At 41.9% G+C, this 16046-nt stretch overlaps 1 protein-coding gene across 1 annotated transcript in view; it reads left to right on the top strand.

Annotated features, from left to right (window-relative positions):
• Positions 1-2938: 2938 nt before the first annotated feature.
• LOC118372827 (voltage-dependent calcium channel subunit alpha-2/delta-3) overlaps positions 2939-16046 on the top strand; it is a 55784-nt gene continuing 42676 nt past the window's right edge. Inside the window, exons 1-4 of the mRNA XM_052527203.1 lie at positions 2939-3510; positions 4490-4571; positions 11517-11633; positions 14208-14267. Coding sequence (XP_052383163.1) covers positions 3389-3510; positions 4490-4571; positions 11517-11633; positions 14208-14267 — 381 coding nt within the window. The 5' untranslated portion in view covers positions 2939-3388. The remainder of the gene's footprint in view (positions 3511-4489; positions 4572-11516; positions 11634-14207; positions 14268-16046) is intronic.

The raw sequence follows: 16046 nt of genomic DNA, 5'->3' as shown, positions 1-16046 counted from the left end.
ACTGAGTTTACTCAAAGAATAAAGCAAAATTCCAAAAATGGAACATACAACAAAACTCTAACACAAACACAAACACAACCACTAATGACATAAACAATCACAGACAGAACAGAAATGTATGTCAAATGGTTAAAAAGGGAATGTAATGACGGAATGTAAAACAGGTGTGTCTGTAATCAGACAAAACAAAACGAAACAGAAAAATGGATCGGTAGTGACTAGAAAGCCGGTGACGTCGACCGCCGAACACCACCCGAACAAGGAGAAGGGCCGACTTCGGCGGAAGTCGTGACACACACACTCACGGGGGTCAGTGAAAGTTGAAAGTGTCAGCCTCAGACTAAGAGGTGTGTGAGTGAGAAAGGGGAACAAAAGGTCACTATTCTCTCCTGATTGATCTGACCTGTCCAGACTTCCTTACTTATCTAGAACAGAGCTGTTGTGTGTGTGTGTTACTATTCAGTGTATTTCAATTCTGTAACAATTTTCATAAGATAATGTGTGTTTTATCTATTACGCTTTTTATTATTTTGTCTTATGATAATCTTGGACTCTAATTTGAATTTAGATGAGGGGGAATGTTCGAGATTGATGTCGAAATTGGATCGCTAGGGGCAACAGTGAGCACTATTACCATCAAGTAGGCTTGGGTTTTGCTAGGGTGTTGTGGACTGGGTGGCGGATGGTCAGAATGCCATGACTCTGGATCAGAATTAGTTTGAACCCTATCCCAACCTTAACTCTTACCTTCACCATTTGGAATCAATGCCTTAACTTAACCCTTAACTTCGAAATGTGACGTTTGGAGAAATGGAATGATATAGAGCAGCAGGAGCAGCAAAAACACTTTGACATGTGTCTTTTGGAGAACTTGGATCAACGTATAATTCTGCTGTGAGACTGTGAGATCTTGTTGAGATTAAGAATTATTTGTTTTTTAATTCACATTTTACAGGGGGTGCTTCAGCACCCTTGGCACCCTTACCTCCCGTGGCTATGGTTGTCAGAACAATCCTCATTGTAAGAAGATAGATATGATAACTTTAAAGTAGACTACACTTCAATAAAGGGTATGTGACTGTGACTGGATGGTTAGAGTTGGTTTGCAAGAAGGAAACAAAAATAGGGATATAGGGTGGGTCCCTATTCCCTATCGTGCACTAGTTTTGACCAGGACCCATAGGGCTGTGGTCAAAAGCAGTGCACTATATAGGGAATATGGTGCCATTTAGGAAGCATCCATATAGGGTACAAGACTATTCAGAATTGGACACGACTGGCTGGCTGTGTGGTAGAGACACTTCCTGAGCCATATAACATTTCTCGCTTTGCAATAACTTACGCGAAAATCAGCACCTGGGACAGCGCCTCCAGCAACTACACTGAAATCAGACCCATGGACAGTTCCATTGATGGCGGCAGCTCATTAATGGCGAGGCTGTTTCTACATGGGCTTACGGTACTCTACATTATTGAAGTATAATATAGGGGGGAATTAATAAAGTGAGCTATTCAATGCCGTGTTCTTATACGAGTTTAACCCTGCTATATCTATCCTATCTGTTGCCAATAGTTGAGTTTATTGGAACAAAATCCCTCTCACTGAATAGGCCTATGTGGCGACGGTCTTGAGAGCAACTCGGATAAAGTGTCGCGGAACGCGGGGCAAACTTTTTATTTGAAGTCGATAGTTAATTAAAAGCAGCGACTCTCCTCGCACTAGATGTGATTGCGGCCCCGACAGAGGAGAGGCTGTGACCGCGTGCCGTAGCGGTTGATATTGTCCATCATCATGAGCCTTATCTGCACGTTCCCAGCCTGGCAGAGGCTCCTCGCGCCTTTGATGTACGACGTAATTACCAAGCTAATAATGGCCTAGCGCCGAAACGCTGCATGCGTGGCGGGAAATCCATCCGCCTTGACATCATTATCACGTTTAGAAAGAGGACCTCTCGAGTACTTCAGAATGGAGAGGGTTCTGTTTGATACACAAAGTGGCCAATGACATAACTGTGCGCGCAAATTTAGTTTTAAAAGCAGTGTTGGACAATGTGGCCTAAGAGGACATCCTCATAGAGGACAGTTTAGTAATTTACCAGTGAAAAATATGGGCTATCTTCCATATTATGGGCGAGCCCACTCCCAACATTAACTCTAATATTAATTTAGTATTGCTGACTGAAACAATTTGTAATTGGAATTCACATAGGCCTGTGCACTGCAGTGTATGGCATTGTGGCTATAGCCCACCTAAAACATGCACTTAATGCTGAGTCTCTTAGGTTATCTGTAAGTAATCAAAACTTGTCATGAAAACAATTTCAGGAAAAATCGCTTAAAATGTGGAGCCTGCGCATTAGGCCAAAGTAAGAGCGGAATACCACTAGGCCACTTTATCAATGTCTTGACATACACATCGATCTTTGATTAGCCTAATAAACGCTTAATCAGTCATGTCGATTTAATGGAAGGTGTGCATATTGCACGGTTCTATCGTTTTATCCACTACCGACTTGAAAGACAACGAGCGGTAGCCCAGGCGGTGCAATCTGCCTTAAACAGCAAAGTAACGTCTAAAACACTCCAGGAAGCAAAAAGCAGGTCAAAGCTATTTTGAGTCAAATTCACATCTGGAAGACTGTAGGAAGAAAATGCTATCTAGGCCGAGAACTCTCATGCTTATTCAGAATGTATGCGCCATAGGAATATATTTTGTTTCTGCGGTAATGTTCTCCGTACTGTGGTCCCTCCTCGAAGCGCGAGTGTCGATCCGTCACGCTGCACTGCCTTGAATGAACCCGTCGAATCCCCCTGTGATGCACGCGCGCGCTCCCGCGTGAAAGTTTCGTGTTTTACCTCTTCACCTTTTCACCTTATTTCCGGGGTTCTTACAGCAAGTAATGCAGCTCGGTTACCCCCCACACACATATTGGTCCTTTTCGCTCATGCTCTCTCGCGCCCTGCTTCACGCTCTTTGCTCTACCTGCAACACCTCGTTTTACTCCCCCAGTGTTCCCTGGGATAGCAGCTGAGGTGGTTTTCAGATTGAGCTCCGCAAATCTGGGAAAATCCCCACGAGAGAATATCGTCATTCGCTTGAGAGACGATAACAGCAATTGTAACGTTTTCCAGAAATGGAGGCTTGACTTGAGTCTCTTGCTGTCCCTCCCTGTACCGACGTGCATAGTTCAACCATCTCATTCAGCACGCGGGTCCCTTCAGGAGTGACAACTGGCACCTTGGACGCGGGACTGGCGCGAGGGAGGCGGCACGAATGTGCCGGGTCTGTATGTGCTGCTTTTCGCGCTGAGTGCGTTTTCGGGACTAGTAAAAGAAGAGCTTGCGCGTGCCATTGTACCGGGTTCGGTTGTCGGGAAGACTCGTGAAGATGCTGTGGAATTGGAGGATCCTCTTTCCACACGTGTGCTGCGCCAGCTTCCTTCTGTTCTGGATTATGCTGGGCACGGTGGTGGAGGTGATGGGGTCCCAGCCAGGGATTCCTCTCTCAGTGTGAGTGGAAGGTTTCATATTCATATTTTACAACCTTTCAGGTACTCAGTAAGTCACACCTCTGCATATTGTTGAGTTGTTCAGCTGCTAGATTACCTGAAGTGTGTAAGGAGTGGACATGTTATATAAACAAATGTAAACAAGCAGCATGTAATGAATGACATTGTAACAACAACAAGCATAATAATAATAATAATAATAATAATAATAATAATGTATGTTGTTTGTAAATTATTTATTAGTGTTGGTGTCCAAATAAATATGTTTAAAAAATGGCCGTACTCTTTACCCTATAATATCTGGCATGATAAAAATAATAGCTCAAATCAACACACGGATAATACGTACACACCATTTAAATGTAGCCTACAGATGTCTTTATTATTTTAAACAGAGTGTTGTCTTTGATACACATATGTCTAAAATCGCTGCTATACAAAATACTGCACTTGCCATTTTCATGTTGCAGGTTAACCCTGACTGCATTGAGACACCACAGTCTGAAACAATCTAGAGGCTACTTGGGAAGATTTGAGCAACATTTTGCATCAACTTTCTCTACATAAATCATCAGTTTATAACACATCAATACGCACCAAATAAACATTAGTAAACAGCTACATTGAATGAAGTACTTGTCCATAATGTAGAGCATTTGCCATATTGTTGATGGACTCAGTCCTCTCAGCTCAAACTCAACACGCTCCAACAATGTATTTCTTATATGAGGGTCTTGTGGTTTTTCGAGAACAGGAGTATCTTCAAGAACATAGTTTATCCTCAGCCATATGACACACGGACAATAGATATCCATGGATCTATGATTTTATCTAGATATCCATGGATGTATGATTTCAGGCGTAGAGATTTGTTTTGAAATGTCTTACTGACATAATGTGTGTGATCTCACCAAGTCAACTATTTTCACCTGTTAAAATACCAAAATACCACAATGTAGCAATGTTCTGTTCGCTTCCAGGGTGAAGTTATGGGCCTCAGCATTTGGTGGAGAAATTAAATCAATTTCTGCAAAATACTCTGGATCCCAGCTGCTGCAGAAGGTATCTCTTTCTTCCCTCAATCTTCCTTATACTCATTCCTGCCCACGCACACACACATTTTCACGTTATGGTGAGCTCATGCACACATGCACGCACGCACACGCACACACACACACACACACACACACACACACACACACACACACACACACACACACACACACACACACACACACACACACACACACACACACACACACACACACACATGCTGTAATGCTGCATTCTCCTTTAATGACTGCTGATACAATTCGGTGTCCCAGTTAAATATGGATGTTGGGTCAGAAAAGACTCAGGTGTGTTGTACAGAGGCCCGTGTGTGTGTGTGTGTGTGTGTGTGTGTGTGTGTGTGTGTGTGTGTGTGTGTGTGTGTGTGTGTGTGTGTGTGTGTGTACTGGACATGGCCCATTAACCACAGCACTGTTTCTTCTCTAATCTCATTTCCAGTTCACTCTCTGGAGTCAAGAGTTTCAACCCCAGGATATGAATGGGACAAGGAGGCACATTTAATACAAGTGTGTGGAGTGGGATAGGCTGGGATGGGTTGGAGTCAATAGGTGGGGTTCAGAGACAGAGGGGGGGCAATAGAGGGATCAAGAGAGAGAAAGAGATAAAGAGAGATGGGTTTGGAGGCGATTGGTGGGGTTCAGAGAGTGAGGGGGGGAGATAGAGGGAACAAGAGAGAGATAAAGAGAGATGGGTTTGCAGAAAACCCCCTAAGTGAAAGTAAATGACCACTTGGGGGCAGACGTGGGCTCTCCCTCTCCAGTGTGAAAAGTGGTACTGTTGTGTACACTACAGCACCTGTCATCCAAGTGGAGGCAATGCATGCTGGTCAGTGTTGAAAGTTTCCAGTAGCTTTCCCAAAATGCCCAGTTTTTCAGGAATGTCAATTGGAAGATTAAAGAAAATAAGCAGGAAATTGTGAATCTTCCAATCAGGATTTCTGGAAAATATGTGAATCTTCAAAAATGAACCAGAATTTTGAAACCCTAATGCGGGAGCCAGAGCTCTGGCTGGGCCTGTGTGTGTGTCTCACAGTACTTCAGGAAGGGCAAAATCTTTTACCAATAAGATGTGTTCCTTGGAGTTTCCATTGGCAATCTATTGTTTGTGTGTTTGTAATGTTGATAGGTTACGTTAAAAGAAAAGCATGTGTGTTCTCTTGGCAATGTGGTCAGTGTTATGGGCATTATGGAGTCTGAGCACTATGTACAGCACCTTCAGAAAGTCTTCACACCCCTGGACTTATTACACATGTTGTTGTGTTACAGCCTGAATTCAAAATGGATTTAATCGCTTATTTTTCTCACCCGTCTACAGACAATAACCCGTAATGAAAAATAGAAAACGGGATTTTTTAAAACTGTTGCAAATGTATTGAAAATGAAATACGGAAATATCTCATTTGCGTAAGTATTCACACCCTTGAGTCAATGCTTTGTAGAAGCACCATTGGCTGCGATTACAGCTGTGAGTCTTTCTGGGTAAGTCTCTAAGAGACCTGTAATTGTACAATATTTTCCCAATATTCTAATTCAAAATTCTTCAAGCTCTGTCAAGTTGATTGTTGATCATCGCTAGACAGACATTTTCATGTCTTGCAATATATTTTCAAGACGATTTTAAGTCAAAACTGTAACTATGCCACTCAGGAACATTAATCTTGGTAAGCAACTGTGTTTTAAGTTGGTGTCCTGCTGAAAGGTGAATTCATCTCCCAGTGTCTGTTGGAAAGCACGAATCATGCACGAATCAAGTTTTCCTCTAGGATTTTTGCCTGTGCTTATAGTTGTATACCGTTTATTTTTATCCTGAAAGATTCCTTAGGCCTTGTCGATAACAAGCATTCACGTAACATGATGCAGCCACCCTCATGCTTGAAAATATGAAGAATGGTACTCAGTGATGTGATGTGTTGGATTTTCCTCAAATATAATGCAAAAAGGATGCATGTTTTGGAATATTTTCTATTCTGTACAGGTTTCCTCTTTTCATTCTGTAATTGAAGTTAGTATTGTGGAGTAACTACAATGTGGTTGATCAGTTTTCTCAGTTTTCTCAAATCACAACTATTAAACTCTTAACGGTTTTAAAATTGATTGGTAGAATACCCAGGGCGCCAGGTGGTTGGAGTTGTCGACCAAGCGGCTTGACAGTGATATGATGCCAAGTTTTTGAACTACCGGTAGTTTCTTTGAGAAGATATATGAAGCCATCTGAGCATTTGAACAACAGCACAAATACACCTGTTTCACGTTGGCATGTCAAAAACCGAATGACCCCTGCTGCACATGCTGCCACTGTTTTGAACAGATTAGAGCAGCCAGCTCACGAATGAACGAGTGCACCAGGGGAAACGCAATACGAACGCAGATGCAATAAGTGAAAACACGTGATCTAAAAGGCATGATCACAACGCATGATGCGCTAGCCAGTTAACGTTCATTCTGAAATAGCTTCATATTTCCAAGTTAGTCAGATATGAGTTCCGAAAGACTTGAAATTGTCAGGTGAGCTAACAAGCAAGCTTAATAAAGGTACATAACTGATTCATTTTAACCCCAGAAATTGACCAAACTATTTCTCAATGTTTCTCAAAAATTACTGTAGCTGGCTAATTCATTTGATCGTGCTTTGTAATACACCCGGTTTTATGCTGTTTTAGTCCACACATGCCGCCCTGTCACCTACAGTAGAACCTGACAAACGACATCGGGGGGAAATGATCAAATTGGTCGTGCTTTTTTTGTCCCACCACATCTTCAATGAGAAGGTTCTAGCTAGTATATCCCTCTGTCCTTCCACGCTTGCTGGATGTAGTTGTCCAGTTTATCAGGTCCCAGGCTCCCATGACTGTTAGGATGATTTATTTACCAGTGAATTACAACTTGTACCTGATGGAGCAGATCTCGTCAGGTGCGGAAGTAAGCCATCTGGCGCGAGAGACTCATTGGGAGGAGACTAGAGTAGACCCAGAAGATCTGACTGAATGCACATTTGAGCGCCCCAGGACAGTCCATGTATTTGGTGCTGCTATAATTCCTACTATGAAATCCTGCGATTTGAAATCCTGCGATATGAAATCCTGCGATTTCATTGGGGCAGTTCCCCTTCATAGCAAATACCTGGCAACACAATCCAAGCAATGTTCGCATGGCCTGTACGCCAACAGCTTGTTTTGAGCAATATATTTTTGAAACAGAAAAATGTATACATTTGCTACACTTTTATGAGCATTTTAAACATAATCCATTAGTTATATAATCTAGATTTTTGTATGAAAATATTGTGTATTTATTTTGACTAATCAAAAGTTTGTAACTTTTTTTTTTTTTTTACCAATCACAAGTGGGGCACCGCCCCTAACACCCTAATGGGCGAGCCGCCACTGGTGAAATACCTGAGCAGGTTCATTCCTCTCCTGCAACTGAGTTCGGAAGGACGTTTGTATCTTTGTAGTGACCGGGTGTATCGATACACCATCCAAAGCCTAATCAATAACTTCACCATGTTCGAAGGGATATTCAGCATCTGCATTTTTTTTTTACACATCTACCAATTGGTGCCCTTCTTTGCAAGGCTTTGAAAAACCTCCCTGGTCTTTGTGATTTAATCTGCACTTGAAATTCACTACTCGATTCAGGGACCATACAGATAATTGTATGTGTGTGGTACAGAGACGTGGTAGTTATTCAAAAATCATATTAACTACTATTATTGAACACGGAAGGAGTCCATGTGATTTGTTAACCCCTTTTTTACTCCTGTACTTATTTACACTTGCCATAACAAAGGTGTTGAATGCTTATTCACTCAAAACATTTCAGCTTTACAATTTTGTTATTAATTTCTACATTTTTTTCTACAAACAAAATGTCACTTTGACATTATAGGGTATTGTGTGACACAACATCTCAATTTAATCTATTTTAAATTCAGGCTGTAACACAATAACATGTGTAAAAAGTAAATAGATGTGAATACTTTCTGAAGACACTGTATACTGTAGTATACGCACAGGATTAGAACTGGGCATTAATGTGTACACTTGATCATAAAGTCTGAGTTAAGTACGCAGACAGATTGAATTGTAACTCTGCCCTATGTGCATACACCTGGATGTAGATAATAATTTTATTCCTACAGATTTTTACGCTCAATTACCTTCAATTGCGTTATTAATGAAACAGTGAAATGAATTGTAATTCTATTATTCCAGACCTGCAGGGGTTTAAAAATGAGTTGGATTGAAGCCAGAAATAGTGGATTACCGGAGACAGATGAAAACATGGGTCGTATTCATTATTGCACACCGTAATAAACCGTAGCAAACAGTTTTGCAATGAAATTGACAGTTATCTTATTGGACAAGTTCAGGTAGTCCCTTCCTGTTTCAGTCCGTTTTCTTCCATTTGGTTTCTAGTTGATACGACCCTGATCTGTTACATTCATACAGTGCATACTGCATACTGTATACTGCTGGTGAGATATGTTGTGTGATTGTGTGTGAACTCAGTGGTGATAAATGCGAAGAGATAAATATCCCCATCCAACTCCATTCATCAGCCTCACTGCATGTGTGTGATAAGGAGGAGCTCAGCTCAGCACCAGGCTGCTGCTGCAATTCTATTACCATTAAACACTGCTAGCGCTAGCAATGTATACACTTCTGTAGCAAGATATGGGTGGTGTGTGTGTGTGTGTGTGTGTGTGTGTGTGTGTGTGTGTGTGTGTGTGTGTGTGTGTGTGTGTGTGTGTGTGTGTGTGTGTGTGTGTGTGTGTGTGTGTGTGTGTGTGTGTGTGTGTGTGTGTGTGTGTGTGTGTGTGTGTGTGTGTGTGTGTGTGTGTGTGTTGGATGAGCGTGTGCTTCCGAGATTTAAAAATAAAATAAAAATACACCCAACATTTCCCAACTATTTTAACTGCGTAACATCCACAGCTGATTCTCTGTTGACTTGTGTGAGAACAGAACACTCTGAAGTCAAATGTCTCCGGCAGTTGTTTTCCTTTCTGCCTATGTAAGCACTTTCCTCATGTTCTGGTTCAAGGAAGCGTGACTGGTTCAGAACACATTACATCCAATCAGCAGGCCTCTTCCTCTCTTAGCAGCCAGTGAGGGAGGTGGAGAGAGAGAAACGTCTCAATGGTAAGGGCTGATCATTAAGGATGATCATTGGGTGCTTTATGGGGAATTAGCATTTTTCCACACAGGGCTGAGCTGCTGTGTGGGCAACAGAACAGGACTATAGACACAGAATGGAGACACTGTGGTGTGTGTGTGTGTGTGTGTGTGTGTGTGTGTGTGTGTGTGTGTGTGTGTGTGTGTGTGTGTGTGTGTGTGTGTGTGTGTGTGTGTGTGTGTGTGTGTGTGTGTGTGTGTGTGTGTGTGTGTGTGTGTGTGTGTGTGTGTGTGTGTGTGCGTGTGTGTGTGTGGACTCCTCGGGCTTGGGTTCATTCAGGCCTCATCTACACATTAGTCATTACCTTAATCAATAATCATACTCAGTTCTATTGATGGATGGGGTTAACCTCACCCCGATGACTGGAGGTGGGGGGTGCTGAGGCAGGGAGGACAGGCGTGAAATTAACTGTTTTGCTCCACTGCCTGCACACACTCTTCCTTTCCCTGGGTAATTTGTTGCCTCATGTACTAGGATGTGTGTGTGTGTGTGATGTGTTTCTTTCTTTAAATGTGTATCTTTGGATTATATGTGTGTGTGTGTGTGTGTGTGTGTGTGTGTGTGTGTGTGTGTGTGTGTGTGTGTGTGTGTGTGTGTGTGTGTGTGTGTGTGTGTGTGTGTGTGTGTGTGTGTGTGTGTGTGTGTGTGTGTGTGTGTGTGTGTGTGTGTGTGAGGGACGTGCAGGTTATACTGTGATTATTATTTTGTGTGTGTACCTTTTTTAAATGTTCTGTTCTATTCTCTTTGTGTGTTCTGCTGGGCTTTGTTCTGTCCCAGTGCAGGTGCAGTGTATCCTGCAGACTCAGCATTGTGTGAAGTCTAGTTCATTATCCAGAACCTCCCAAGCCTGACATGTTATTATCTTTCTCCTGTGCTTTGACTTCATTTCAATTACCCTCCAACCGTGCATGGCCTTCACTCCCAGGCCACCCAGCAGCCAATCAGCGACAGAGCCACAGCTTGTCAACCAATTACTGAGACAAGATAACCTATCAATCAATTCAATGAAACAGGATCCATCTTATCAGCCAATCATCTGAGACTGGGTCTTGCAAGCCACTCTCTGAGATGTAGTACCCCACTGGACACAGACGTCAATTCAACGTTGGTTTAACGTAATTTTATTGAAATGAAACAACGTTCCTTAAACCGGTTTGTGCCCAGTGGGAAGGTTTTTTCTTCATCAGATGTGACGTGTGTGTTTGTGTGTGTGTGTGCAAGGCTCACCTCACCTTCTCTGTTACTAAAACAAAGGGCACATTGGCTTACCCCCCGCCCCCTCATTGACATGAGATGTACAGTATGTACTTGTGATTCTCACACACACATTTTACCATTGACACTCTGTATTTTACTTCTATTTAACTAGGCAAGTCAGTTAAGGACAAATTCTTATTTTCAATGACGGCCTAGGAACAGTGGGCTGCCTGCCTTGTTCAGGGGCAGAACGACAGATTTGTACCTTGTCAGGTCAGGGATTCGATGTTGCAACCTTTCGGTTACTGGCCCAACGCTCTAACCACTATCCTACCTGCCGTATCTTGTGCACGTGACCAATAAACTTTGAGTTCAGTTGCTTTGATTTATTGTAACATCTTCACATTTTTTTCACATCTATCAGTGAAATAAATGACATAGCCTAGAAGCCTCCGTTTGTAATAGTAGTAGTATGTGAACTGTGCACAAACATAAGATGATTATTCGTTCAGTATCAAAATATTAGAGAGTTAAAACATGTATTTTTTCTCTCTGTCATTTACAGAAATATAAAGAATTTGAGAAGTCCGTCCGAGTGGAAGAAATTGATGGCATGAAAGTGGTCAAAACTCTCGCAAAGAAGATGGAGGAAATGTTCCGGATGAAAAAGGAGGCCATGCGGGTATGTACTTTCGCATATCTGTCCTTTTATCTATCATCCACGTGCTTTTGCGGTGTTTTCTGGAAGTAGACCTAATGTAGACTACTGAGAGTAGGAGACTTAAAAGTAATTCCGAAAAATATCAGACATTCTGTTATTTCACAGCCTCAGCTGCAGACATGCACCGCAAGCAGGTTAAGAAAATATCTAGATTTAGGCTATATAAAATGATCAACAGATTATCTAGATGTATTGTTATTATTATTATGATTATTATCACGTTTTGTATCGTTGGCATTTTTTCGTTACAGGCCTATCCATGATCATGAAGCTGTTATAACCAATTGTAAGCATATTTCAGTGGTCAGACATGTATTTTTCGTTTTTCCTCCTCACACTTTCTGCTTTGTGGGTACTTCTATTCATAACACGGGTTTAAATTACACTAGTGTTGCATTTTATCCAGCGACGGTATGCTATTTACTACAAGACATTCTCCTGAGACAGATATATAGACGTTGGAAATGTATATTGGGCTTGAGAGGAGAGGTGCAAGTAGCCTATTTTAATAGTTAACCCCAGTTGAGTGGTGTGAGATGATAGCGTTTATCTCGCACAGCCAGATTTCCCCGCGCCGGGCTGTATTACTTGCATGGTTGTAAATTCTACATAGTGTGCCCATTGCCTTTATCATTCTCTAGGCCTATTTATTAGGCAGAATTTAAATCTATGTGTTACAGTACTGCAAATTGGACTAATGCTTTCTGTGTAAACACATTCATTATTTGAATGTAGCCCAGGCTACTAAATTGCTTGGGCATATTTAAAATTATTGGAGGCCTATATTCGTAGGATGAAAATTATACAAACATATTTTTTATAATATGAAAAAAAAATGGGCAGCAGTCGAGATGTTATATCCAGTTAGAGAAATTCTAATGGTCACTAACCTACACATTATACCAGCGTCGTGGCGTAGCCTATTCGAAATGAAAATTAAACAATTACGATGTAATTTGTCTTTATGATATTGACCTAGTCCTTGCGAGCCGTGCATATTTGATTTAAGAGGTAGTCTACCTGTTTTGAAATTGCCTTTCGGCAGTAAAACTAATTTGATATGGTTTGAAAGACCACCCAATAGCATATGTTGGCATCTTGTCATTTGCACACAAAAATATAACCTAGGCCTGGAGAAACATTTGTTTGCATTTAGTGGCTTGAGGTTTCCTATTTATTTCATTATGCCTGTATTGCTGACGACACCATCTAAGACTGAAACGCATCGGTATGAAAATAAATTAAGTTTAACTGTCACAAAAGTGTTAATGCCATGCCGCCATTTTCTGTTTGCGTTGCAGCTATTTTGATGTGCTGGACAGTTATTAATGACCTGTTCCAGAACCGCGTCGATGACTGTGGTGTTCAGCCGGCATTTTCTCACGCAGGCAAGCACATTTCAAGGAGGCTATATAAGGTTTTGCGTGTTATGGGATCCGGTTCTACGCTGGGCCATATGGCAATCAAGCATCTCACTGAACGCACGAATTTCCGTGGGTGCCTTTCGAGGCCGAAATATAGACCTCGGCCTACAGTAGCCTACGTGAATGGGAAAATCTTATCACAGAAAAACATTACAGAATATAGGCCTATTGCTACAAGTTTCATGTTGTTTCTAACAGAAAGGGGGTCTTTCGTTTGAGGCAGGTTATTGATATAACTGTGTTGAAGAAAACTTATCCTGGGAGGGTAGCATCAGGAATATCATTGAAAGTGGATTAAGAATATATCCATCGACCGAAGAGCATGAGCATCACTAAATAGCATCAACATATCGCTATAATCATTCACAAGTAGCCTGTTGACGAGGGAGTGGCGACAGTTTCGGGTTAAACTGCTATTAGAAAAACACAACTGTATATTCAGCACCATGGTCAGCGTCCACAGACACACCACAATGGCCTCATACAATATCACAATATACTGTAACTGCACCGTTAGCAATAATGGGGTACTTCGCCTTATGACAAGTCCTGAATGCATTTTCACACTCAAGGAACGTTGAACGTTGAACGTCTTCTCATGTGTCACGAAGCATACATGTAAACAGGACACTGATGTGAAAAGTAATACAACACAGCAAATTGTCTAGCCATTAGTTTTCAGAAATATCGAAATGTGGGAAAATATATAGAATAGTGCAAGACATGGAAGGGAGACTCGACTAAACATTATGTTGGTCCCGTCTTTATGTCCGTGACTGGCTTGGGCTGTCCCCTTTCCAGAGCTGCAAGAGGAGTACTGTAGATCAGGCGTATGTCTCGGTGCTCCAAACAGCCAGGCAGGCAGCCAGGCAGTCAGGACCATTCCTGAGCCCTCAGCTCTCTGGCCCTCTGTTACAGCAGATTTCATGTCTCTCTCCAGAAGGCTGGCTGGAACTAGAAGCTACTGAGACGGTCTGACATTGTCGGGGGTCAAATAACTCTTGGACATGGGTGATGACTTTGAGTTGAGCTGGTGTGCTTATGCTTCCCCTCAGTGTCCCTCCCCTTATCTCCACTCCTCCCCTATCTCTCCCTTTTCTCCCTCCTTCAGCGGCTGGTGGAGGCAGCAGAGGAGGCCCATCTACAGCACGAGGAGGACCCAGAGCTGCAGGTAAGACGGATGGGAGGGGTGCAAGTTATAGCAAGGTGAGAGAAGGGGTTTAAGGACAGTATAGTGTCTGCTGGCATTGACAGTCATTCGCATGAATACCCTGTCACAGTGATGATAAATGACACATTTTAATAAGCAAACCCTGCATACATTGACGAACGCCATACCAAACTGCGGCTGTCACAACTCGCTGATTATTTGAAAGCGTAATCATCATTTATAAGTAGCCCGTTGAAGAGGGAGTGGCGACAGTTCCAGTAAACTGCTGTTGGGAAAAACACAAGCCAAATATTCAAGTTCAGCGCCCACTGACAAACCACAATGGACTCATATTATATCATAATGTTCTGTAACTGCATTAGCAATAATGGGGTACTTCTTCTTTTGACAAGTCCGAAATGCAATTTCACACTCAAGGAACTTTTTTTTTGTCTTCTAACGAAGCATAGTGATATAAATTGTACACTGATATGAGACGTAATGCTGCACAAACAAATTATTGGATTGTCATGCTACGACAATTCAGCTGTGTCTTCGGGATATGCTCACTTCATACAGGAAATGTTCATACATTCATACATACTCGTACATTTGTGGAATTTGAGAGAATTGAATATTCCCATTGCGTGTGCTGCGGCATCTGTCCAGGTGTGGTTTCCAACTTCTCATGCAGGTGTATTGTACAGCTCGTCATTGGCCATTGTGCTCTTTAAAGGACAGTACAGCTGTTATCACTGGCTTCCTTTCCCTTTCCTTGGCGCAGTGAGCCTCCTCTTCCTATGCGGTGGGATTGCAGTAATTCTGTAACACTGAGAATGTACAGGACCCTGCTCCCCCCTTTCTCCCTCTTCCCAGTAGACAAGGATTAATGCAACTCTTATGCACAGTGCATTGTTCCACATTTCCTCCTGAAGATTAGAAACTCACTCGGGCAACAAAAACACTTTGAAATAATGGCGCCACACTTCCCAGTTAATAGAAGCATTTGCGTTATAGATACTTTGTGATCATGGTTTGCAGGGTTTGTTTCGCTGGTGATTATATGAACGCATTGGAAGAAGGTCGAGCAGGTCATTAGGACCACATTTCCTTCTCCATATTTCAATGTTATTATTCTTCATTACTCTGCACTTATTCCAGTTTGGGGATAACACTCTGATTACATGTGTCCAGATGATTATGTATGTTCCTTGCTCTGGTGATATATGTATGTATATAACGTTATTGTATTGTTTTATGATTTAATAGCATATTGTCATTGGGAAAATGGTTTCCTGTTTTTTTTATGGGTGTTATATTTAGGCTACACATACGCTGTATTTACAGTATAGGCCTACACGTTTACAATAAGCTACACATGCTTCACAAGCTTTGTAACACATTTTCACAGCTTTTGAAGGCTGTTACTAATTGTTTAGCTGACATTTTAGTGCGTACTTAACAGGGACACTATTTTAGATAAGCATTGTTTGGTATTATTTGAAATGGTGACCAAATTCATCCCTTTGTTAACGCTATATGAGATGCAACCTATTGGCGAATAACGTGCATCGATCTCTCACGTGGTTATTATTACGTCAAAACATGTACTTTCATTATTTCCTTTAGGCTCTATTCAGGCTACTTATTTTACAGTGAACTTGCTGCAACTTCATGCCCGCATGTTCATTGTAAAAATCCTAACGCCTATTCTTCATTGTAAATATCTAGCGTAGGCTACCCCGTAGCTCCACGTCTCTCTAGAAAACTGTCGTAAAAGATTTTCAGAATTGCTAATCG

The sequence above is a fragment of the Oncorhynchus keta genome, chromosome 10 (genome assembly GCF_023373465.1).
Source record: "Oncorhynchus keta strain PuntledgeMale-10-30-2019 chromosome 10, Oket_V2, whole genome shotgun sequence".
Lineage (NCBI taxonomy): Eukaryota > Metazoa > Chordata > Actinopteri > Salmoniformes > Salmonidae > Oncorhynchus > Oncorhynchus keta.
Note: the sequence above shows the minus strand (reverse complement) of the source record. Positions and strands in the feature narration are given on the sequence as shown.